General features: G+C 37.2%; 1 protein-coding gene across 3 annotated transcripts in view; it reads left to right on the plus strand.

The window, feature by feature from the left end:
- Window positions 1-26,250, plus strand: part of ADAMTSL1 (ADAMTS like 1) — a 381,502-nt gene that overhangs the window by 226,584 nt on the left and 128,668 nt on the right. For all 3 annotated transcript variants that reach the window (XM_064736915.1, XM_064736913.1, XM_064736914.1), the window contains 3 exons: window positions 725-852; window positions 13,258-13,303; window positions 23,549-23,785. In XM_064736915.1, the coding sequence (XP_064592985.1) occupies window positions 725-852; window positions 13,258-13,303; window positions 23,549-23,785 (411 nt within the window). The remainder of the gene's footprint in view (window positions 1-724; window positions 853-13,257; window positions 13,304-23,548; window positions 23,786-26,250) is intronic.

Below are 26,250 nucleotides of genomic sequence, written 5' to 3' on the forward strand. Positions count from 1 at the left end.
AATGCTGAGTATAGATATGACTGTTTTATTTGAGACAGATACTGCCATATGTTTATGACATATATGCTTGTGACCAACATTCTGATGTTATTAACTTCTGCTTTTCAGGGAACGTGCGTTTTATTCTTTAAACTAGCAAACAGTAGGAATGAAACAGTTAGGGAAACTTTGTCCTGCAATTTTCATAGCCCTTTAGACAGAGATGCGATGATAGTTCAAATTTCTTATGGTAAATGCATGAAAGTTATTATATAGAATGCCTTTTTAGCACATTGATTCACTATGTTGTGTTTCAGTTTTTCCTTAGGAGCATTTTGGAAGGTTCCTTTCAATATGCCTTTTCATATCTTCTAACACAGCAGCATAACTTCAGAGCACAATGTCTGATGTCTATAATACTCCATTTCTTAATCAGAAAAGATCCTTTGTCTCACTGTTGTTCAAAGAGCTGTCTTAGAGCAGTCTTCGCTAGCCTCAAACTGAGATGAAGTAGGATATTCAAAAGATGAAAGTGAATTCATACACCATTCACTACTAAGGAACTGTTGTCAACCAGTAGGCATGCCAGAGAGGAACAGATTTATTCAATTTATTCGGTACTTTTAATAACCAAAATGGTATCCAGCAAAAAGAAAGGTTTAAACTAGCAGCAGAAGTTTTGATGCTTAAATGTTCTTTCCTGATTTCTTTTTTTTTTTTTTTTTTCCCTTTTCCCTCTCCTCAGAGCTCCAGAACAGCTCGCTCTGAGGAGGACCGGGACTCGCTGTGGGATGCGTGGGGCTCGTGGAGCGAATGCTCGCGCACCTGCGGAGGAGGGGCCTCATACTCACTGCGACGCTGCCTGAGCAGCAAGTAAGTGCCTGGATGTTTTCTACTTTATTGATGGAAAAATTCAACCTACTTGTATCTGCCAGACCATAAGAAGCAACCAGTGGAAGTCTTGACCTACACTGAAATTTCCATCTTGTTGTCAAAAAATTATGGTAATGTTTTGGTTTGTTTTTTTTTTTTTTAATTTGGGCAAGCAGCCAATGAGCTTGATAAGGAAGCACCCTTTAAAGTAAAGCAAGAATCCATGGAGATAAAATTTGGTCTGGACAGCTTAAAAGGCTGCCAGTTCCTGAAGTTGAACTTCCTCCACTTTCACCATTTAAGCAGTAAGAGTTGTCATGTGCTTATACAAGAGTACAGATTATTCACTACATTTAATACCCCACAGTTTCAGCCACCCTGACTATAAAAGCAACACAATAATCAAATGAGGCATCCTGAGCTATATAAGAAAGAGTAACAGTCCTACAAAGGATATCTTGCAAATTGAATTTCAGGTAGGAAATAGTCAATACCAGCAAGGCCCCCTCCCAACAGAGATAAAATGCTCTGGTACAAAGATGAATTCTGGGTATTCAGTCAGGCATCTGAGATTTTATTCCTACCCACTTACTAGCTTGCAATGCAAAAAGAACAACTCATTTGACATCTTTTCCACTCTGTACTTTATGTAAGTTTTATCTGCAAAATATTTCTAGCAAATATTATTTCTATTTACTTAGGGAAAAAAATTTACCTGCAGTAAACATGGTAGATGTGATAAATATTAACAGATTTCTGATAAATAATATGAAGGGAAACTCCGGACCCAACCTTTCTGGCTTATTGCCATTTCTGATACCTTATATATTGTAGGAGAAAAAAATCTAATACAATTTTCCATCCTGCATACTTTCTTTCATATTTTTATTCATGTGCTTGTAAAACTGATGTTAGTATAACAAACAGCGGCCATACAGTCCAAATAATTTCCTCTTTCTGACACTTTAATATGTGATGTTGTTTAGTGAAGACAGGAAACAGCACAAGGCATTGAACATAACACCAGAATAGGATATTGTGTATTTTAGCTTTATCTCTGAACAGTCTCTTAGTAGCCCCATTTATTGAGTTGACTGTGCGCAAAAGTCTGCTGGAAGAAAAGATAGGCAAAGATATCTGTTGAAATAAGTGGAAAACCAGTACTTTGCTATTGCATTCCCATGGATTAAACAAACATAAAATTGATTTTCAAAGTAGGACCAGATTCTAATATCTTGTTAGTTTCATGGCCAGTTGTTTCATGGCCAGTTAGTTTGAGGCCAGTTGCATTCACCTCAAAATCTGAAATTTCAGAGACAGGAACTTAAATTTAATCACTGTATATCGTTTTCCATACTTAAAAAAAATAAATGACTGTCAGTATGTTATTTTAATGTAAATATGAAGCCAGACATACCAGGAGATCTGAGGACTCTGAGCAATAGGTGCTTTCTTTCCTCCTTCATGAGAACTGTCTCTGTAGGTTCTAGAGGGCAATCTTGGAGTTCCAAATAGTAGTAGCAGTGACCTGAACCTTAATGAGTGGAATAGGGAATAACCTCATAAATCACACAAAATTAGGTTTCATACATGACCTTTCCACTGTCCCTTCAGGACACAAGCAATGCTTGCTGCCTTAAGAAACCAACCACAAACTATGACCCATTCAGACATGGAAACCTGCAATTTCTGGGATAGGAAGTGGGGAGTTAATTAGGTGTGTGGCATTTGGTAGCCAGTAGCAATAAATCATAAATAGTAACTTTTGTCCTGGAATTAGCCCTCTCTCAAATGTGCAGTAATTTTTCATTTTTCCTGGTCTACATGCAATTGTTAATTAAGTAAGGATTTAAATGATTAATTTTTCTGCTAAGCAAGCATTTTAAGGTGCTAAGTCAGAGTGGGAGCAAGGTAAAGAAACTCATCAAAGGTTTCCAAATAAATTCACAGGAGTATTTCAAAGCTGTAAAGGTTTGACCAGAATGTCCATGTTTGAGAGAGAATTTCTTGGTCAGTACAGTTTATTTGGTGTGTGTAATTTCACTGCAGCTTGAAGGAATATAGTAGATTCTTCTGGCAAATGTAAACTGGCAACACATTTAGAACAAATTGGAACAAATTAATCCAAAATATTTCTCATCCTGGGAGGAATGCTTTAATGCCTTGTATCTTTTAGTTCTATATGAGATGACTTTCAGAGTATCACATGAATAGAGAGAGCTTGGTGCATCAGCTTTGAAAAAATGCAAAGACTAATTGCCCATTCCTAAACACCATTAATATATATAGCTAAATAAAGGAAACCAGCTTTCTTTCCAGCTTTTATTTGCCAAAGTTATGTTCATGCTTGTGTTGTTTGTTTTGGGAACATGTTTTGCATTAGTCCTTCACAGCTGTGATGAAAGAATGGAAAGTGTTAGTGAAAAATTCTGTATTCTTGTGTTTTAAATAGCAAAAATTTCAGGGTAGTGGCTGTTTAGCAGTACATTTCATTAGAACAACTGGTTCTGATTATGCTAAGGACATTATGCTAGTGATATAAATACACATGCCAGTCACACAAGCAGACAGGGGTTGTTCATGTCCTCATGCTGACAGCAAGCACTGGGTCACTCCGAGGACAGAATGCACCCCAGGAAAATAAACTTTTATAAATTAGACTACCAAAACTCGAAAGATTACACTTTTCATGCTCTTTAGTCACATTAACTCTTTATAACTTCTGATATTGTTGTTATTTACACAAAAGGACAGACCCCCTTTAAATGTTACTGGGTTTTGAACCTCCTTGACTAATTATATGTTAGGTGGAGGGGTAACTATTTTTATCATTTTATAATGTTTCGCCCTTCTGTTTCCCAATTTTTTTTTTGATGACCGGCCATGCAGCACTACTCAATAAAACCTGTACAGAGAGGAACCATAGACCACTCCTATTTTTCTTGAGCTCTTGAGCACTACCAGCACTTGAGCTTCCACAGGGAACCAGGTTTTGTTAGGTATTGGCTGCTTTGGATACAGACATTATGGAAATACAGGTAGAGAGGCACTGCATTTTGGGCTTTGGCCTCTTGCTTAGAATCCAGCCCTTATTTGTTGCAGCAAGTAAGAGTTGATTGCCCAGCACTGCTGGTATTTGTCTTCTAGCAAAGAGATTGATAATAACTCAGATGTCTTCCATCCAGGTTTTAATATGTGTCCGTATTGATTTTCAGGCAAACTCAAACAGAGTAATAATAAATATCTGAATTAGATATCTGAAATTCATGTGTATTTATTTCCTGTACTGGGATATATTTTCAAATTGTAAAAGAAATTATAAATTCTTTTATTCATTTGTTCACCCATACTGATCTAAAAATATTCTGTGTTTTCTGGAATTGTGCTCTGCATTGCTGAGTACTACAGTAATAGTGAGACCATTTTCCTCTGTCTAGGCTTGGCAAGAAGATAATTCTGATTCTTTTTCTCATCATCTTCCAAACTCACCATCATTTTCTTTTAAAGTTAGGCTGCATGTAGCAAAAGATAAGTGTGTCCTAGAGATTTGCAAACTATTTTTTCATAGAGTAGATATGTGGTCTATTCATTAAATTGTAAAGAAACCCTTCATTACTGTTGCTTCTGTTTATGAAAAAACATGTGGCAGAGAATAGTTTGAGCATACAGCAGACTGCTGAGATAGTTATGGAGTCCCAAGGTTACTGGAGTTGAGCTCAAGGGCCAAAATTTGATATCATCACCCTTATCTCTGGGAAATAATGTTTAAACTTCTGAATAGAGTGAAGGTTTTCCACCATTAAGTGAGGGGTTTATGTTTGGTAGCAGCAGAAGTTCAGCATTAACATTTTCATGACAAATTTCCCTCAGTATAAAAGTGTCCAAGATTAAAAAGAAAAAAAAAAAAGAAAACATCAATAGGACAAAACAAACAAATGAAGAAAAGCACAAATTTAAAAACAAAATGGAACAAATGTCAGAGAGTTAATCCCAGCATTGTTCCTATGGTTCATACTGTCTGTGTCACTTACTGGAACATATTTCTCTCTCCTTTTGAAATACCTCTCTTTCTTTCTTCATCTGATAACTGCCTTTTGGTAATGCAAGGCAACCAGAAATATGAAATAGCCTTTCTGCCAGTTTGGCCTGCTAAGTTAGATTAAGTGATTCACTTGCTTACTTGTTCAGCACGGTGCTGTTGCATTCTGCAGAGTTAAAACAGTAAATCTGCATAAATGACTCTCAGCTTTACTGTCGTTTGACTTGGTTCATAAAATAACAACCAAGACATATTTTTGAAGGTCGGGTTTAGTAAACTAGCTAGGTTTGGTAAAATTAAGTCTATTTTATGATGTGTGCATTTCTCATAAGACAGAAAGGGCCTAAAATAAATTAGATTTTCTTCATTAAGGAGTAATATTTTCTAATTTTGATCTCATATATTGTTGATTTACAAATCCAACATCAAATGGTTTCACCAGACAGTGATGGAATAGATGCATGTTATTTATGTTAGTTCAAAGTTCAATAAGTGAATAAGAAACCGTTAATAACATTTCTGACTGGCATTGAAAACAGGATCCATCAAATACTGCATATTTGAAAAGATGCTGTTTTAACTTTCAGATGTATACAACTTTGGTACCAAAATATTGACTAGTGTTGCTGCTTCACAACTGAATTTAGAATGTAGTCTCAGCAAGTGGCTGTGACCCTTATTTTCAGGCTGCATTGACAGAGTAGTCTGTCTCAGGGGCTTTGATTCCCAGAGATTCTGACGTTTTTCACATCTAACACTGATAAAAGTCCCTTTAAACTTTCTGAGTGAAAATTACAATGGTGCAGTTATGTGGGTTGGGGGTTGCTTCTTTGACAGATAGAAGCTGACATGTATTACTGTAATTACTGTGTAATGATATAAATGCAGTCTTGTGTATCCTGGCACTACTAAATAAGCCAGGCTTTTGAACATTTATTAATAAATTAGGCTTTTGAACATTTATTAAATGTTCCTATATTGGTCAAAATGATCAGTTTAAATACTTGAGAATAAGCCCTTTTCTAGTTTAAGGTCTTTGGAATAAAGAGCAGAGTATTTGTGCGCAAATGCTATCAGAGTTTTTGAATACATCCCCAAAAATAAATGGCATTCTGTTGAAGCATACCATGTCACTCATGAGGAGTACAATCAATGTCATAAAATTCTTAGATGACCTGCACTATGAAATTATTTAGGACGATGTTTCTCATTACCTTGCATAAAACTCTATACTGTATACTAGTGTAGTATATTGCTTCCTTCAAAGACCCCCAGAATACCTGAATTGCTGGGTTTTTTCTGCTTCAGTTGATACTTCTAGATAATTTACTGTGTAAAGGGCATCCTCCATGGTACAGTGTACGATTCCAAATAGCTGGAAAAAAATTTTTGTTTCTTTAATTTGTAAGTGCTTCTAGTTAAGTCTGTGCCCCGTAGCAACATTTTAAAAGGAATTTTATTATTCTGTTTACTCTGCAATTAGTGAAAACTGTAATTATGAGAATTTTGAAACCATTCTCTGGTTGTATGTGATGAAGAAATTATTCTAAATTTTTTTAGAGAGATTACAGCTCTAACTCTAATGGCAGAAGCAGCAAGCAACCTATCTGAGTCAACATGTCAGCAGTATAAGAAGCTGCAAATTTCACACAATGTAAATCAGCATTGTAATCTATGGAGTGACTGCTGATGGTCTTCAGAAGACCAGTTAGACACACTGTGCTGGCTGTCCTAATTTCTGGCTTCAGTGCCTCACTGAAGTATCTAAAATTGTAGAAAATGCTTTCCTAGTATAGTTTTCTTATGGAACCCCTTGTTAGACCTGACACAGAGATGTTACGTATTGGTGTTTTGGGTGAAAAACTGGCGTGTAGTGGAATGAACAGTAATCAGCATTGCAGTTACAGGTCAGTGATGGATATGGGCTCCATAAATGCATCTCCCTATTGAGAAGTGGCCTACGAAACAAAAATGTCTGTGAAGCCCTCACTCAGGTGATATACTGTTCATATGTCCAGGTTCACTGGAAGAGCTCTCAGCTATTCATAAGTCTTTCCATAAATCTGTTCCTGAACTTAAATCAAAAGGAATTAAATCAGACCTTTGCATGATGTAGAGTTTTTGTAAGCCTTAATTCCAGTAAGAAACTTATGTGATTCTCTAAAGACTGGAGCACTAGATTGTAGACAAGAAATTTCAGTGGAGGGGGGTTAACACACATGCAAACTTCCTCAGAGAAGGCAGAGCTTGCAATCCTGTTCAGCACATTTCTTTTATAAAGACCAGCTGCAAAACCTGGATCCTGCTCCAATTTCTAGAGTGTTCAGATTTGGGATGTTAGTACTTTTGGGCCTGCATTATGTTCTATATGGTATATTTGTGATATAGCACAACAGATGAGATTTTATATTGTAGTTATTTCCACTTCGGATGTGAAGCAACGTCTCATCCTTGTTTAATGAAAGGTTTTTTTTCTTAATTTTTGCTTTTCTGCCTTTCTTGCTTTGTGAAAAATATTCACAACTGTAATTGCTTTCTGTAAATCTGCAATTCATGTTATATGTGCAAATCTAAAGTTAAAGACACTTCTTAAAATATTATTAAGAAAATAAAAAAATACTGTGGTGATGAACACAGATGTGAGACTAACTGCTGTAAATGAACAGTACCCTGAAAGCACATGACAGGTTTTTTCTTTGTATTTTCCACTTTTTTCATGAATTGGATCTTTGTTATTTTAAGTGGACTAGCCAGTCATATTTTTGTGAGTTTAGGGCATAGTATTTAATGCCAGCTGTTACTTAGGAAATAACAATCAGTGACTTGGAATAAGACAAAGAAAAACTTGAAAATAAAAATTTGCCAGAATACCATGCAAACTGTATCAAAAACTTCACTGAATTCTAATAAAAATACATCTACTAGTCAATGAGATGGCAGGCCTTGTTATACAAGGAAATTTACTTAAACATGACTTTCCCCTTGTGAACCCATCTGTAACATTCACATTCCCGATCTTTCTTCATAGGAGAGGTGTTTCAGGCCATTATTTTTGTGACCTGGATATGCTTGCACAGCTCAGGTTCTGTCTGTTGCTGGGGACACAGACCTGAACACAGCACTCCAGTGACCCAGATGGCGTCTCGTGAGAGCACAGTGGAGGGAGAGAATCATCCCCTTGACCTGGTGGCCACACTCCCCTCTGTGCAGCCCAGGATAAAATTGTCTTCCTGGACTGCAAGTGCACGTTGTCAGCTGATATTTAATTTTTCATCCGCCAGTATCCCCAGCCCCTTCTCTGCTCTTGGCCAATTCATCACTTAGTCTGTACTTATAGTGGAGATTGCTGCCATGCAGGATCTTGTGCTTGGCCTTGTGGGGCCTCATGAGGTGCACATGGGGCCACTGATGCTAAGTATAATAACAGCAGTTACATCAGAATTCTTGATTGCCTAATACCAAGGTTGTGGAAAACGTTATTTATGAGAAAAGTTGGCCTTTTGTGGCCCCAGATTACTACACATGCTTTTATTTGCCTTGCTGATTTTCTGCGTGTAGTGACTGAAGTTGTATTTTCCCGGTTGTTTATCTTTTTGATTGCAGAAGTAAGAACATTTATATGATCTGTAACTAAATCTGCCAGGGAAATTTGGCTTGTGCATCCATGCCCACTTTTCTTGTCTCAAAGTTAACTACTGATGTAACTCTTCTTGTATTTCACATTTCAACGTGCAGGAACTTGTAGGAGACAGTTTTCTAAATACAGAGAGTGAAAGATTTCTACAGATGCATGGCAAAACATACCAGTGCATCTCAACAATCCACGGTGGCAGGAAAGTGTTTGTGTGATAACTTTAGAGGCTACCTAGAGCAGAGGCTAGACAGTGTTAAAGGAATAAAGGTATTTATTAAAAACACCTTCAAAAAATACACCTTGGGCCATACAAGAGCCCAGCCGTGACTACATCCAAGATGGACAACTGCTCATGAGTCGAGTTTTGACACTTTTATAAGTTTTGGTCCATTTACATATTAGGGTTAATTGTCTAATTTCAGCTTCAGGTTATGAAATCCCATCCTCCCAGACTGCTCTCCTCAATTTGCTGTTGTTGACACTTTTTGGGCCTGAGGTTGCAAAGGTGTCTTTGGTTCTCAGGCTGGAAAAGGATTCTTTTGTCTGACTAAACTGAGAACTTGCTAACACTTTATATGGTGTTCAGAGTTGTATACTAATGCACTACAGAATCTGGAAAATATGACAGCTAAAACTTAAGGCATCGTGTGAACAAAAGGATGTGGAAAAATCTTTTGAATTCTTTGCAAATTATTGTCAACTGAGTGATTTAGACATGAGTTTAGCAGACCCAACCAAATAGTTTCCAAAGGTAAACTTCTTAAAGTCAATTCAGTCCTGATCCGTCTTTCTTGCTCATAGCAACAATTTGGTGTTCAGGGCCCTCCTTCTCAATTCCTTTACAGGAAAAGGGGTATGCTGGGTGAGTAAAAGAGACTGACTGTTCCTCAGAGAAGCACAAACAAATTGTATTGAGGATGACAGGGGGTCATAACACTGTGCCAGATTTGGGAAAGAGCTGAGAGCAACAGTGTGAGGAAAGGGAGATGCAAGATGATGTTACCCCCATGTGTGTAGGCTGGCTTCATGCCACAGCCAGACTAAGATCTCATGGGAAAAGACAGACCCACAGCATATTTATCTCACAAGTACAATCAGAAACCAGAATCTGTCCCAGAAGTGTGTCTGTCAAGGATAGTGAAAATAAAGTAGTGGAGATTATTCAACATTACATCAACTTTGAGACCCTGTAGTGAATAGCTGCATAAAAATTCATACACGCAGAAATAACCCACCCATGGCTCATAGTTGCTTGTTTATGAGCAGACTTGTTTCTTAAGTAAAGCCATTCAAACTCTGATGACTGCTGAGAGTGGCAGGAGTTGATGAGGTCTCCTCTGAAAATCTCTTCATAGTCTTTGGTAATTACTGATAAAGGCAGCTTTGGCAGGGGTTTGCTGTTCATTCTGGCATGGATTTTTGCAAGGCTTCTAACTCTAGCTGAGCACAAATACACATCTACTTGAGGCCTTTGAGGGGGGGACTTGAACTAAGTCCGTCTACAAACTGGAGCCTGGAGAAATAAATACCAGGGGTTTGGGTTGTTTACATTAAGAGAAGAGAATATTTTAATATATTATAAGTTGTTAACCTCTTTCAGAAACTTTACTGGAAACAAGTGACTAAGTTTAAGGAATGAAACATGATTCCCAACAGTATGCTTTTCTTTCATATTCACATGATAATAATTCCCTGTCAAGCCAAACCCTCAGCTACCTTTTTCCACTGAAAAATCCCCTGCGGTGTAGATAACAGAGACAGCTGAAGTACTGCTTACTTCTCCCACTCTTTCTGTGCTCTTCAAGATGAACTGGGCATATCGGTTGACTTCTGAGTTTTCCTGCTGGCTGTGTGTACTCCTTGTTGGTAGGAGTTGCCATTTATATCCTGAAGAGATCAGAGGATAAATGATGACTGTATCTCACAACACGGGCTCAGTAGTCTGCCATGATCCTTCCTTGCATGCTGAAGGCTCAGTGCTGTGGAATTCTGCACAGTGTCCATGCTGAGATATGCGTGCAAATCCCATGAGTTTGAATTCCAAAGTAGTTGCTTGTGCTTAAGAGAATCTGAAATACTGTTCTGAGGTAGGGTAGATCCGAAACACAAACTACTATGCAAATCTATTGTGCAAATATATAATTTCATATATTTTCATATATCATCATGTATATAAAGGCTGAAAGCTGTTACCTGCTTTTGGCAGGTGTGTGATAATTGGGAAACTACTGAGTGTAAACAACCAAGCTCCAAAGAATGTTCTTTCTGAGGAAACAAGGGGAATTTTCCAAGAGTGTTTCCTAGTCTTCATGAATCATAAGAGCACTAGCTGCATCCAGAATTGCTCATTTTATCTGAACGTCCCTGGCCATTAGCCAGAAGAAGAAAAATGGAGTAAAATAATGGAATAATTGTTTTTTCATATATCTAATGAAATAACCTATTATTTTCCCTAACACGGAGAATAAGTGAAAATTAAGTAGTTTTGGTTTTTTTAATTTCAAAACAGATAATATGAAGAAACCATGAAAAGAAGAAGAAACTGAGAGGCAAATGATAGAAAGGAAGCTGAAGTTTTCCTAGATGTTCAGTGGTTCTAAGATTAATCAGTTACAGTAATAGAAATTGTGCTAATAGCAAGTCTGTGTCAAGCAAAGTAATGTTTGATGGTTTGTGTGGCATTTCTGAGAGACACATGGGGCAGGTATCAAGCCTGATGAACAAGCTTTTCAGTGTGGTAAATGACACCTGCACTAGGGCTGCCTGCATTCTGCATAATTTATCTCTTTATTTACTATCTATCATTAGCAAAGTACCTTTATTGAATGCAATATAAGCAGGTTTCCACAGCATTTTTCCAAGCTTACTGATATTGCTTGGGAATTACTGGAATCCTGTGAGTGGGAGTGTTGCTTGGGTGTTTTGTTGTTGTTACTGGGTTTTTTAGTTGGGTTTTTTATTTCATAGTCTATTATGGATATAATTTTTGTTATTGTACTGCCCAAACCAATTTTTTTCTACTGCTGGGTACACTGTGCACATTTTTCACTTCTGTGCATGGCTGAGATAAGAACTCATTGGAGTTAAATATACAATGCTACAAAATCACTGAATTAGTGATAGTATCTAATAGAAATGTCCCTATCACAGTGATAGTGATTAGTGATATTTCTGTTATGCTTTTAATATAATTTTTATATGCCAAATGCTACACAACAGAAAGTGTTATCTTTCCGCTTAGATTTATTGTGAAAATATGATGAAGTTTATTTACTTGTTTGTCTCCTCTTGTGGTCATTTAGACATATGGTGTGTAAATGACTACTGGATGAATTTCACAGTTAAGTCTTGTGGATAACGAAGACAGAGAGGATGACTTCAATAACTTAAAACTTGTTCAATTAATTTTAGAGTTAACTCAGTGTAGGAAAAGTTCCTCTGCTGTAAATTTTTTTTTTTTTTTTCAAGTGAAGAAAAATCAGTGCAGATGCTGCTGTCCTTTCCCTTGGATAGTTCAAAATGGTTTGGATTTTAAGAATCAGGCTTAACAGGCATTTATTCCTGAAGGAATGTGTGCTTAAGTTGTGGCCTAAAAAAAAGAAAGGGGAGGGGGAAGGTTGTGAAATTAAGAAATTAAAAATGTTAGGAATTCTGTTCTTTTGAAGGATACATTTTAAAAGCCAAACTCCGCATTCTGATTTGCATGAGGGCCTCTGCAGAGTATACTGTCTGGACTCATAAAATACCAGAAGCTTCACCTAAGGTCAGACGCTCAGAGTACCTGCTGCTGAGTGCTAAAAAGGTACCTGGCTGTTGAGCTTTCTTTTAGGAACCCTGCCAACATCAGGGCTGGTATGGGTCTGCTGTGGGACAAAAGGAGGAGAACCATGAAGGGCACACATCAGTCTGTGTGCTCTCCTTGACCTCACTGCGCCCAGCTGCTCTTTGAATGCTGCACCAGTGAATTGAGGGAAGCTTTGTGTTCTCCTTCTTCCCTCATATCAACGTGGGAAAAAACTATGTCACACTAGCCTGAAAGAGGGGAAATCTAAACTGAATGAGAGGAGGTTTAAGCTAAATATTTTGATTTTTTTTTTTTTTTTTATGTGAGGGTGGTCAGGCACTGAAACAAGTTGTCAGGAGAAGCTTTGTGTGTCCCATCCCTGAAAGTGTTCAAGGCCAGGTTGAGCGGGGCTCTGAGCAATCTGACTTAGTGAAAGGTGCCCCTGTCAATGGCAGTGGGATTGGAAGTAAATGGCCCCTTCAAACCCAAGCTATACTTTGAGTTCATGCTGCTGCAAGCATAGTTCCTTCATCCCAGAGCTCAGTTCTTCCCCAGAAGACAAAGCCTGCCTGCTCAGACTGTGCCAGTGCTGGAGTGTGTGCCCAGGTAGACACAGAACTGTGCCCTTGTGAAATCATTAGGAATTGCATGGAGACGCAAGACAGTATTCAGGTCATTCAGATGTTGTTTTTCAGCGAAAGTCTGCATTCTCACTTCTAATCTCATTTACAAGCTGATGCTACCCTCTAGATAGTAGGAAACTAAGGAGTTGTAGATTTCATACCTCAATAGGGACAGATAACCTTTTACTTTGGGGAAGAGGGCTGGTAGGGGAGTAGGTGATTAAAAATACATATGGGGAAGTTAATGGCACAGTAAACATTATATGTTGGCTTTTTATATTCAGCTATTAATGTTTTTGGTTTTGTTTTTAATTTTTGGACACAGGACCTGTGAAGGGCGAAACATCCGGTACAGGACGTGCAGCAATGTGGTAAGTGAAGTACAGCTTTGATGTGCTACAATTAATCTCATGTGATAATCGTGTCCATATTACTGCAGATAATTTGGTGAAGTGATAGTGAGAATCTTGTAGCTATCTAAACTGTTTTCATACCACAGAACTCAAAAACATAGGCAAACCTTTGCCAGTTTCTTGAAATGTGGAGAGATTATGGCATAGCCTTATGCTAAAACTGGCTGGAAGGGATTGCATTCACAGCCATCATAAACAGAGAGTCAATGAAACTTCAGGGTTGCTCTTTACAACCTCTCCTGCAGAATCAAGACATCTTGTGTTCCCAGTACGGCTTTGGTAACCAGCTGGTTCACGTTGGGTAGTCTGTCAGGCTGGAGGATTAAGCTGTTAAGAATTGAAGACAAGTTAGTTGAAGATCCGCAATTCTATGATTCTGTATATTTCTGTTCATTTCTGCCCTCACAGAATTTTAATTCTGTTGTGTGTCCTAGAAAAGCAGTTTTACGTAGCCTGTATCAGTGTTTTGGCCTTTCCAAAGGCTCTTGCTGGTTTTTTTAATATGTGGCAAATATAGCTTTCAATACAATAAAGTAAGAAACTTCAACTTCTGTCTCAACAAAGTGAAAGTGTGTTTTCACTGCTGAAAATTGAAATAGAGGCTTTCATATGGAAAGTTTTATTGGGTGCCAAGAATAGTAAAGGCTCTCAAGTTACATGGAGAAATGTCAGTTTTACCAGTAAAGATGGAAAATGAAATCAAATGTACACCAGGCCAAGCTTTCTCATGCCTGATAGGGACATATTCAGAAGCCTTTCAATACATGCTTTGTTTAAAAAGTTTAAAAGTTTAACTTTTAAAAAAAGGAATATATTTGCTCATATTTAGCTTATCTTTTCTTCAATAGACCACAGTTCATAATGAAAAAAACTGCTTCTATCTGAGCTGTAGTCTCCTATGCAGTAAAATTTCCCTCAGTTCTTTAGGAGCTGGGCTTTGATAATCCCTGTGAACCCCTTCCAATGCAGAATATTCTGTAATTCTGTGATTCCTCTGAAATTTTTTCTGATTGTATCATTTGAGTTCCTGAAATACCTCATCAGTCTAGCCTTCACCTTCCTTAGCTGACAGAAACTGGTGTAGTTAATAAAAAGATTTGCTGGCAGATTAGCAGTCCAATTTTCCTCTGAGGAATTTCAGCTACACTACATCTGTGTAAGGAATGGGAAGTTTGATTTTTGCTAGTCAAGTTGCAGGCCATAGCTCTGCCCTATGACACACACAAAAAAAAAAAAAAAAAAAAAAAAAAAGGAAAAAAAGAAAAAAAGAAAAAAGGAAAGAAACAAAGAGATACTGCTAAAGGCTAATTAAAAAAAAAAAAATAGTTGGATGACAGTGAACCCCATTTGTTTTGCTTTGGTTAGGCATTGCATGCACATTGGGTCTTTCTGTGTCTGATCTGCCCTTGTGTATGTTAAGAGCAGTGAGACAGAGTACATCCTGCTCTCCTGCCATTATGTTCCTGGATCACTCTGATGAAAGGCTGGGGCTTTAGCTGGGTTGTAACCCTTGTTTTGGAATCACTGAGTTTCCAGGATAAGGAATATTTCTTTAGATTTATTTTCGGCTTGGGTTCTGCTTTGCAAATGTGCACCTGAACAGTTTTCCTTCAAAATAAAACCTTGCATAGTTTTGTCAGGCAGTTCCTTTACATATCTTTTATTTGGCAATACTGACTCTAGAAGTGAGGCATACAGCTGCAGAACTCAATTATTTCTTACCAAATAATCCAAAATGAAGCCTTCAAGCCTTCAGCTTTACTGTGCTGAAGTCAATGGCAGGTTTTCCTCTGAAATATGAAGACACAGGACTGGTTTTATGATTTCATACTGTTTTTGGGGGGACTGTAAAGATTGGCTCGTGCAGTGTAAATCTAAAGCTATTTAGGAACCCCAGACTTGCATCTCTAAATCCACTCTGTTACTGAATTGTGCAGCTATAATCGTGAAATATGCTTTGTCTCTTTCAGAATAGTAAAACAAAAGATTAAATCATGTACTTTGTCATTATTGAAGTCTGCTTTTTTGTCTCCGCACACACACACAAATTGAAACTACGTACACAATTTTTTTCTGCATACACACAAATTAGATCTTGAAAACAGTGCATTAATCTCATAGCTTAATGAAGCTTGTGAAATTCTGCACTAGAAAAAGTCTGCAGTATTGTGTATATTTTTGTTTACTCAGATTTTGCCTTTCAAGATTTCATCCAAAAAGACACTGAAAATTAAGAAAATGGAAATTACAGGCTCATGAGACCTATGTTTTCATCTGTTACATTTCAGTCTTTGAAGGCAAAAGAGATCAAATCCCCCCATTCCAGGCTTTCATTACAGTTATCTTGTGCATAGCTTGAGGAATGATAAAATAACCACTATTTTATTTCATAAAATAACCAGTATTTTTGTTTTTTGCAAGCTGCCTTTCTGTGAACTGATGTGTTTTTTTTAATGAGACTCCTCTTGCAGGAAAGAATGGGTAGTCATATATACTAAAAGCAAATTATTTGAAATATGAAGTTGGAGAATTGGAAGAATAGTTTTGGAGTCTGGCAATGAATACATTTTATAGGCACTATCATTTGCAAGATTTTGTTACAGCTGGTTTTAATTCATCCTGAAATTAAATTACAGAAGGGGAAAAAATGAGATAAAGAAAAAGAGAGGCAAGGGGAAAAATGGCATGCCTGTTGTCCCATTTACCTATATTAATTATTCCAGAGATGCTGAATAATTTTGCATAATAAAGACTGTAGCAAAGACTGATACTGCTGTCTATGAAGCTTCTGAACAGTCCTTGAAACAGTAAATCCAGTTCAGTATATTTGCCACTTGCATTGTCTGTTGATGATCAGAAACTGGAAGGATTATGGGTATAAAGCCACATGTGTAAATAGTAAAAGAAGGAATGAGAGAATCTGAAGATGATTTAGGGTTGAATTGCATTTGCTTTTTTTCTTTTTTTTTTATTCACATGGACTTAAGCATATTTCCAGCCATTTTGGAATATAATCATGGGAGGGAGGGAGGGAGCAATTTGTTTTTCTTTAGAAAATCAGTCTCAATGCAGTGAAAACGTGTTTTTGCAACTATCTGGGTTGTTGTACTGAACATTATGCAAAATAAACAAATATAATTCCAAACTGAGTAGGATTTTTTCACTTATTCTCTTTTCTTTTTTGTTTTTCTTAAGATAGCACACTCTTTTTTTCCTTCTTCTATGGCATTATTGGTTGCCAGGTGCTCTCCAGCTTTTATACCAAGCTGTCACTCCACCTCATATGTCCTTTCTCTTTTATAGTCCTTCTGCCACTCTGCTGTCTTCTGCTTTCTCTTCCTTTCATTTACATGAAAATCGCTCTGAAGGTTGTTTGTTGGAATATATACTGTCTTTACTGTATTTCTCAATTTTCAGAATTCTTCTTGAGACTGAAAACATTTTTATTTTCCCTGATAGTTTTTCTTTCATTGCACTGCTTTCTGAATAAAAAAAAAAAAAAGGAGAGAAAGAAAAAGAAAGAAAAGATGAGACTGAAACTGAAGCTGCACAACATTCGTAGCTCCTTCAACAAGGTTTCTCTTAAGCCTAAGATAAAATTTGTAGATTGTAGATCCCATTAGTCAGGCAACCAAAGCTTGTAAACACCACCTGCAACTGTTTTAATATATACCTCACTTTCTTCACTTGGCTGAAGTACCAGCTGTAATGTCATCCCCCATTTTCTGGCTTGTATTCAGACAAGCTGCTTCCATCCCTGTTTCTTATCAGCTCATGCTGCATTTTGTATACACCAGTACCAGTGTTGTTCATCTTACTTTCTGCAAAATAACACAATCTTCTTTCCATGCTCTAAACCCCAGCCTGGAAAATGTCAAACCTAAACTTCCATATAAGTGCATAATTCTCAGAAGCACTGGCTTATGTGTATGAGAAGTATCATCCCCAAGAGGATATTACCAGACCTACAAGAATGATTAGCAGAGTTTAATTTTTCTACTCAGTGGTGACTGAAATGCCATTTTGCAATCAAACCTCCCAATTTACATTTTGCAGTAAAATATAAAAAACATATTAAACAAATTAGAGGCACATATCTCCTTACTAACCCACAATTTGTTTTATGTAAATTTACTTCTGAATTTAAAATTCTTCTAAACTCAGATAATTTATTGTGACTACAGTCTGTTCTTCAAACTACCGGATTTTAATAACTTCCATCTTATTTCTGATTGGCTGCATTTTAAAACCTCAATGTGTCATCTAGAAATTATTTCTTCATACTTGGAAACAAGTGCTTTTAGTATCTAGCAAATGACAGAAGCTTGGATGTCTGGATTTGCAATCTTTTCAGCAAGCAGGACTGTGAATCTGTGACAATTAAAAAATAGAACAAAAACCCCACATTGTGTCCAGTTAATGTGAATGTAAAAAGAAACTTTGTTGCCCAAATAACCTGAATTGCTTCCCTTACAATATTATTTCATGACTTGTCGGTACTCTGGGTAAATAAGAGTTTTAAATTCAGTATTTTTGACAATTTCTTTTTTTTTAATTTGAACTGCTCATTTTTGAGCTCTTTGATAATATGGCACCCTCAATGCCTTTAGGAAAGTATGCTTGAATATTATGTATTTATATTAGTTTTTGGCTGAAGTTCTTGGAAGTTTTCATGCTGAAATTAAACTTACTGCATCTAATCTAAATGCTTGTTGTAATACTTAAAAGAGATGGATGAAAAAAAGAAATTAAAATTACACAGAAGGCTGCATATTGAACTATTTGCCAAAATGGGATCATACTTCCAAAAAAAGACATTATTTTGGTGAAAAAAGTATTTTATAAATATTCATAATGACAAATTTTAATGGAACTTTGCATTTATATTTCACTGACAAATTTAGCTCTCATCTCCATGCCATGTTTATTTGCTGATATTTCCCCATTTTCTTTGTTCCTGTTATTTTTCTCAAGCTTGTCTCTGTCAGATATTGCAATGTCTTGGGGTTCTTAGAGAAAGCTTTAATATGAGCCCCTTTCAATCTAAGCAACTAAGTATGACCCTAAGTTATTTCCAAGTTCATGGGAGTAGGCTATTGAAAAATCTGGCAGCAAGAAAGGTAGTTCTAGCGGGGCACTCAACAAGGCTTCAAGGCTGAGTGAAGTTTCTCTTAAATCCCTAGATCTCCTAAGTCCCTGTGTTTTTATCTAAAGTTCTTATTTGGTCTTAGACAAGTCCCTACTTGAAGACTTCAAGTTTTTGTTCTTGGTAGGGAAATTGGTGCAGCTGCAACACCGTGAGTACTTCATGGAACTGGTTCAATAAGCTGTTCTGTCAGATGCTGTACAGAGTAGTCCAGTTGTTAGTCATTTTTTGTACATAGGAAGAGCTCCAGGTATAGTAAATCATTCTTGGCCTCTGCAAATATACAAGCACATATATTGTAAACTGTTTTAAAGTTCCTCAACTGTTTCCACCTATCACCGCTTAGATAGGATCTTCCACGTTTCACCCACTAAGTAAACTTTAAAAAGTCTGACCCTCTTTTGTCCCGTGAAATCTGATCTACCTATCACCATCAAGGGACATCTGGGATTCATCTTATCTTTTCCAGTGGATTGTTGATTAATGGAAATTGCTTTGAATGGGATTCAAACATGGCAAAACTCCATGGACCTTATGAATTACAATAGGGTAAAATAGGAGGTCAAGTTTAAAAAAAAAAAAAAAAAAGAAAATCGATGTGAAGAAGAAAATGAAGCCATAATAATATGGATCACATTACATGCCTGAGAAGTGAGGATGAAAATCCTGTGTATATTTTAAAATGGGTTTCACAGATCAAAGGGGTTTCTGATCACCTTTAAAATTATATATATATTCATTGCTGTACAGGAAATCTTGACCTGATGGGATGAATAGGGATTATAGGTATCCAGCGCAGGCTCAGTATTTCAGTAATATCTCATGAACCTTTGTGAGCTAAAAGCCATAAAAGACCCACCTAGGACTCACAGAATTAAAGGAGGAACAATTGTTTCCTGTTCACTGGAATTTTTTCATCCTTGAAAGGTCTTCATGAATAGGAAGTTTGAAGATAAATGGATCTAGATTAAACTTTCAAGTTTATTAGTTCTTCCTGATTCTTCAACAAGTGCAATGGCAACAGTTCTTCATATCTGCAGGGGCCCATAGATATTTTCTAAAAGAAAACAAAACTGTTAAGACTTGGCTATAGCACCAAAACTGGAATAACCTGAAGCAGGACTGTAGTAGTTTTAAGGCCAGATACGAGGGCTGCCACATGCTGCAGGCCAAACACAGGCCACGCAGATGCGGTTAGCTAAATTCCTCACAGAACCGCGTAGCCCATGCAGTGATGCACTGCCTCGTGCCCACTGCCACACTGACTTGGCCCGTGGCTTCTGGCTGTCTCAGAGTGCCTGTCAATCTGCTGTGCAGGTAGACAGGCTGTGTAAGAAGCTGTTACACAGCTCCCAGAATCAGACCCTGGGCTGGACCAGTATTTAACTTCACTTAGGCCAATGGAGCAGTGCTAGCTGGTAGCCATAGAGGGTCCCCTTTCCCTAAGCCATCATGCAAGTACCAAAAGCAGGCTGATCTTTTTCAAGAAAACTTTTTGGAGTTAGTCTATAGTTTCTCTTGTCCAGGAACCAGCAGAAATAAGGCTCAGCAAGACTGCCTCAGAACAGCAAGCGGCCTTATTTAAAGGTGTGCTAAGTGTTTAGAAGAAAATAGCAATTTACTTGAAAATATATGCAAAAAACCCCACTGGTTTTACCTTATCTTCTGCTTCAGCAAATAGAATACTTATTTATAGGCTGAGAACTTATATTGAGCTTTGATCATATGTTTGCACAAATGTCAGCACAAAGAGGCTCTGATCTCCACTGACATATAATACAAACGAAAAATAGTAAATTTAAGTTGAAAAAAAAGTGGATGTGCTAAGTTTTGTGCAGTTCCTATATTTTCAGGCTCAGTGACATCCTTCTAAAAATGAGAAATATTCAGAATTCAGACCACAGATTTTCTCAACACTGTCCATTTGGTCATAAAAAAATATTATACAGCTTGTGTAGGTATTATACATGAGCATGCAAGTACTTGTGCTTTTTTAAGGAAAGATTCTTCCTGAGGGAAAAACATCTCCAATGCCTTCAGGTAAATTTAGGATTCAGGATTTCAGCAGGAGAAAAGTTTCTGCACCAGGATGTGACCCTTTTTCACATCTTTGTGCCAGGAATAAGTATGTATGTCTGTGTTTCTGACTGCTTGCATATATTCTTAATTGATTCAAGTTTCACATGAAAACTTTTTTAAACACAAGCTCTGCTATTTAAATCCATTGTTTTATTTTGACCACATTATCAAAGATTGGAAGTATTTAACATCAGTCCTGGTCACCTGCTGTGTCCTGAAGGCTTGTTATGTTGAGGAATGTTTTTTATTTCTTTGATTAAGAAGTAAAGTCCAACACAACAAACATAGTATTGAGTTCTGTACAAAGCAGGATTATGAATTCTGTGTGTCGTGTGCTTTATTGGGCCTTTTTCTCTTTGTAAAAATAAAGCTGTTACAAGCCAGGAAGTTCTGAAGGTAGAGCCAAGCTTGAGCCAAGCTAGAGAGCCGGCTTGGATTTCTGCAACCGAGCCTTGGCTGGGTATCTGCCAAACCAATAGACCTGACTGTATTCATTTACAGACAGAAAAATTCACAGAAGGGTAGGCACCAGAAGATTTTGTGGTAGGAAATAAGGCCACTGTGTTCTTCTTTTCTTGTTTGAAAATAGAACTAAAGCAGATCTTGGGTCAAGCTGTAACTATCTTATTGTTCATCCTTTGTATAAGAGCAGACCATAAAGACCACTTTTTTCTCTAATTACAGAGCTGTAGAGGAATAATGAATTACCCACATATTTTTCGTCTTGCTTCAGTGTCCAAACTGTCTTGTATCAAAAGTTTGCCCACATCATAAAAAAACCCTGATTGCCCCTCAGATTTTCTTTATATTTTAAAATCAAACTGAAATACTTGCAACATTTTTTTTAATCTTCTGTATTATATTGATAGAAAAACTGAGTTCTCCAGCAGTAAAATACCAGTTACAGGCTTCGACTTTCAATCTCCACTTTCAAAAAGGAAAAACGAGCTCTGGGTTATTACTCTTTGATACATATTTCTCTAAAGTTAGATTTAACCCACATCATTTTTTCTCTTATGCCTTACTCCTTTGAACCTTTTGTAACAGGAAAACTATTGCCTCCTACTTAGATCACAGAACTTTTGACTGGGGTTTGACCCTTTAATTTTGGGGTGCATCAGACTTGAACACCAAGTGAATTAATTGATAATTTCCTCAAGTGGTACAAAAAAAATTAGATTACAATCTGCGGCTAAGGCCACAGCTTGTATGTGTGTATAGTCCACAACAAAAAAGGTTTAAAATGTTGCGACCCAAGATTATTCAACATTCAAATAAAATAGCCATAATCACATTCCAACAGTGAATGAGAGGCCAGAAGGGCTAACCTGGGTTCAGGCCAAGGGCTTACAAATGACAAATTCATAGCCAAGACTGTGCCGTGTTCCTTTGAGAGGAGATTTGAAAGCTTAGTTTTTAACACCGATTTTATTTTGTATTTTAATAATAAAAAATGATCCATTCATGTCACAAAGTGACATGCAACCTCCATGTCTTTCATATCCAAAGCTGTAATGGTTTGCCCTTTTAAAAAAAATGCAGAAAACTGTTAGTGAATAAATGGGATAAGAATAGATCTGAGAAACATAGGTGATGATTTAAATCTAAGAAGAGATACTTTCCCTCGACAGCAATACTGGGAGCATAAGAAGTCTGGGAATAAGCCAGGCTTATTGTCATTAATGATTGTCTAATAGGAAGAAGGAGTTTGAGGGGAAACAGAAGATACAAATATCCTGTAAGTATATTGTCTAGTTATGTGATTGTGCGTACATAAAAACTTTTCATACCAAGCCTGCCATCAACACGTAGGATTGTCTATGATTTAGGATTTAAAAAATGTTATAGTCCTCAAGCAGAGGGGGAACAACTGTTCATGTCATCTGGTATTTTACCAGATATCATCCAGGAGCAGATCTCCTTATGGCAGTAAGGTGGAGGACTCCAAGGTCTTAATAGTCTGAGGTAGTCATTCTGCCAATGTTTGCTTTTTTTTTTTTGTTTCAGTTCTTATGATGTTTAATGTTTTTTGTAAAGCTTAGCTCCAGTATTCCTGTAATTATGCGAGAAATTCAAGTTACTTCTAAGAAAACCCTAGTGAATCCCTAGCTTTTGTGGTTGCTTGCAAAAGAAGACTTCAAATATCATTCTTCAAGGATCAAATACTGGAAAGGAAACAAAAAGAACTCATGTTTATTTTGCCTGAAGACTCATGATTTTAAAGCTCTTCTTGTTCTCTTGAGAACCTGTCTAATGATCTTCTGTGCTAAGTAGCAGCAAGAAAATATATGTGGATAAGAAAAGCCTAAAAATCTTGTCACCAATGTACTTTATGTAGTAGGAGTGGTCTTTGGTTTTTATATTGGTAGACTGACTTCAGAGTTAGATTTATATGACTCACAAATCTCCTGAAGAATTAAAAAAAAAGGTGTTTTTTTTTTAAGATCTTCTCAGTTGGAAGTCCCTAATTATGTGAGCTATGAAATCTTAGCTTAAAGAAATGCAAATATGTATCAAATGTTTCTGCAATTGATTTATGTCACTGAGGCAAAAAGAAAAGCTAGTGGCAAGAGCTTAAATAAAGAACCGAATCACATAGTTCTTTTTTCTCTCTCCTCAAACAAAGGGTAAAACCTGTCTGGAACAGAGTGGCTGTGCACACATGTTTCTCCATATATGTGCACAAGTAGAATGAGTTCCAGCAAGAGCATGGTGACCCTCTTTTGCTTAACCACAAGGCTGTGGTTAAGACATGTACAGTGCATTTCTTATTTCCCATTTACATATGGTCTTGGTGCTCTTTCAGTACTTTCATGGAAAAAAGAAAGAAAGGTATAATCATCTATTGAATTATGTGTGTTTTTTGTCTGAGCAGAAACTGTCTCCATCTGGCAGCTGTGGAACACAGCCAGCTGCATGATACTGCAACTGGCGGTCCTGAAGAGGCCTGCTGATCTTCTCCTCCTCCTTTTCTGCAGGACTGCCCACCAGAAGCAGGTGATTTTCGTGCCCAGCAGTGCTCTGCTCACAACGATGTCAAGTACCAAGGGCAGTTGTATGAGTGGCTCCCCGTCTCTAATGACCCTGACAACCCGTGCTCACTCAAGTGCCAAGCCAGAGGAACGGCTCTGGTTGTGGAGCTGGCGCCAAAAGTTCTGGATGGGACACGGTGCTACACTGAATCCCTGGACATGTGCATCAGTGGCTTGTGCCAAGTAAGGAAAGAAGCCCTGCCTCAGCCCCTCTCCTCATGACTCCCCTCCTCAGATCTCTCTCACATGCTCACTCCCTCTCTTCCTCCATACTTGTGTAATTTTAGGGTCTTTATTTTATTAATCTGTTTCTTTTACTGTTGGGTTTTGGCGGTTTTTTGGAGGGGGTGGAAGGGGGAGACATGTATAATCTCAAATATTATTTTCTCACTTTATGCTGCTCCCTTGGGGTTCTTTTGAAGGATTTTATTATGCTTTTGAACTGTTCTCTGTAGCTGCAGTAACATATCTGATTTGAAGCCCCAAGTATAAAGTAATGTTGTAGCTTTTAACTTAGATACATCAAAGTTTTCAAGGTCTATCAATCAAATTGCATTACCTTTGAGGATTATTGCTCCCTTTAAATCAGAAACCTGTAAGGCAGTAGATGAGGCACGAAAGTGAAAAATACTGCCATTTTTCCTGTAGGACTAAGCAAGCTGCTACATCTCCTTGGATGTTAGCATTCCTTATTTGTTACCAATGAAAATTTGTAACAAATGGGGACTTTTAGACCCTTCCCTTCACAGTGTGTGGAGATCTCTTGGTCATTCAATCAATTTATTTGCATTCTAATTTGGTTTTTTATGACTTTGGTGCTTTTATTTATACACTGATACTCTATCATTGCTTCTGTTAAATTACTTGCTCTATCTACATCAGACTTTATTCTTCTAAACTACATGTAGGCTGCTGGTTGATGAAGAAGAGGACTTTCACCGTCGCTGTTAGGTTCTGAGCACACCTAAGTCTCAAAAACAGTTGAGTGTAGATTCATGTTTCATTGCACAGTGACCGTAAAATCTATGTAAACTTGATGTGTTGTTGGCTTTCTAGTTGGCTTTCAACTGCTTTTTTTTGGGCGGGGGGGGGGGGGGGGGGGGGGGAAGCTTTCCTCTCTATTTCTTTTCCCTTTTATTTTCTTTTCTGAGCAAGAAGCAGTCCTTAAGTAAATGAAATAGAGTAGATAGTTCCTGGATTAGTCTCATTTGTGATCTGAAGAAGGCAATCATCTCAACCTCTTGACCAAAACCAAGGGCAAGCATCTCAAATTTCTAGATTGCCTAATGAAACAGGCTATTTTTAGTCCTGTTTTCTGTTTTCAAATCTTTTAAAAACTTGACTGGAAGCACAAAAATCTGGATGGGAAAAAGATTCAAAGCTTTTTGCATATAGTGGCCTAGGATTTACAAGCAGGCTGATTTCTGGCTTAGTCCAAATATGAAGCATACTTGTTCTCATTAAAACTTTCCCTTAGAAACAGAGTTCCCAAGCATCTGAAACAAACTCATTTGCATTCTCATGACATTCTTATTTGGAAGTCTGAAGGTAACTGCACTACTAAAACTATAAGCACTGATATTATTTCTCTGTGGCTTGAGAATAGATATAATATACTAGTAGTAGTAGTGTCCCTGTGTAATTTTAGTTAAACTAACTCTTTTCTTATGCACCCTAAAATGGTAGTGTAATTTTTAGTGCATAAATGACTTTATAGTTGCCACGTTCTTCAACATTCAGTTTCTTCAACCAATTTGCCATAGATTTACAATTACCACATTTTTGAGGATGACCAAAAAAAATTTAACTATGAATGCTCATGCTCTATTCCTTACAGTGAAAAATGGGTGTTTTAAATTTAAATCAACTCAAAATATTATTGTCTCAGTGTATCCCTGTTAGCCTGTCATACCTTTGCGACAGTAGAGGTACTGCATTAAAAAATCCATCATTAGATTTGTCCTAACTATATGCTATGGGAGAGAAATTGCTTTACCATCTATCACGGCAATAGCTAGTCCTACATAAGTAGTCCAGAATGGTGAAGAGAATGAAATTGTCCATAATAAATGGTGAGCTTCCTTTAAAAGCAATGATCTTCCATTGCTTCTATAAAGGTTATTTTAAAAGTTTTGGAAACCATAGTATTATAGAAGAACCAGTGGGGCATTCTTTCTCTGTAACATTTTTGTGAATAAACTTATTTCTGTAATTATAGAGAATGCATGTAAATTTCAGACAAGACAAAATGTGATTTTAGAAATTATTTCTATTCATTTGCAGTAAGAGCTGCAGGCTACCACTTAGCTAAAGTGGTTGACATAATGTAAACATAATAATCATGGGTCTCAGTAGTTTGTGAGAGTTCATAATGAACCTGGAAGAAAAGCAACATTTTCATGATATGTCTCTGAAATGGCATGATTTGGGGCAGGCAACTGCATTAATATACATATGTTTTGTCACAACTGCAAAAAATGAAGTCTCCTAGGATGTGTCTTCAGTATAAGGTCCTGAAGATTAAAAAGTGAAGTGTATTTCTTATGTAGTTTAACAGCAAGAACCAGATTCTGCACCTGGTACAGAGCAACCGTGGTTTTGTATGCAGATTGTAGAATGAGATGCAGCAGAGCAGCCCTGCAGAAAGG

Source organism: Zonotrichia leucophrys, chromosome Z, assembly GCF_028769735.1.
Source record: "Zonotrichia leucophrys gambelii isolate GWCS_2022_RI chromosome Z, RI_Zleu_2.0, whole genome shotgun sequence".
Classification (NCBI taxonomy): domain Eukaryota; kingdom Metazoa; phylum Chordata; class Aves; order Passeriformes; family Passerellidae; genus Zonotrichia; species Zonotrichia leucophrys.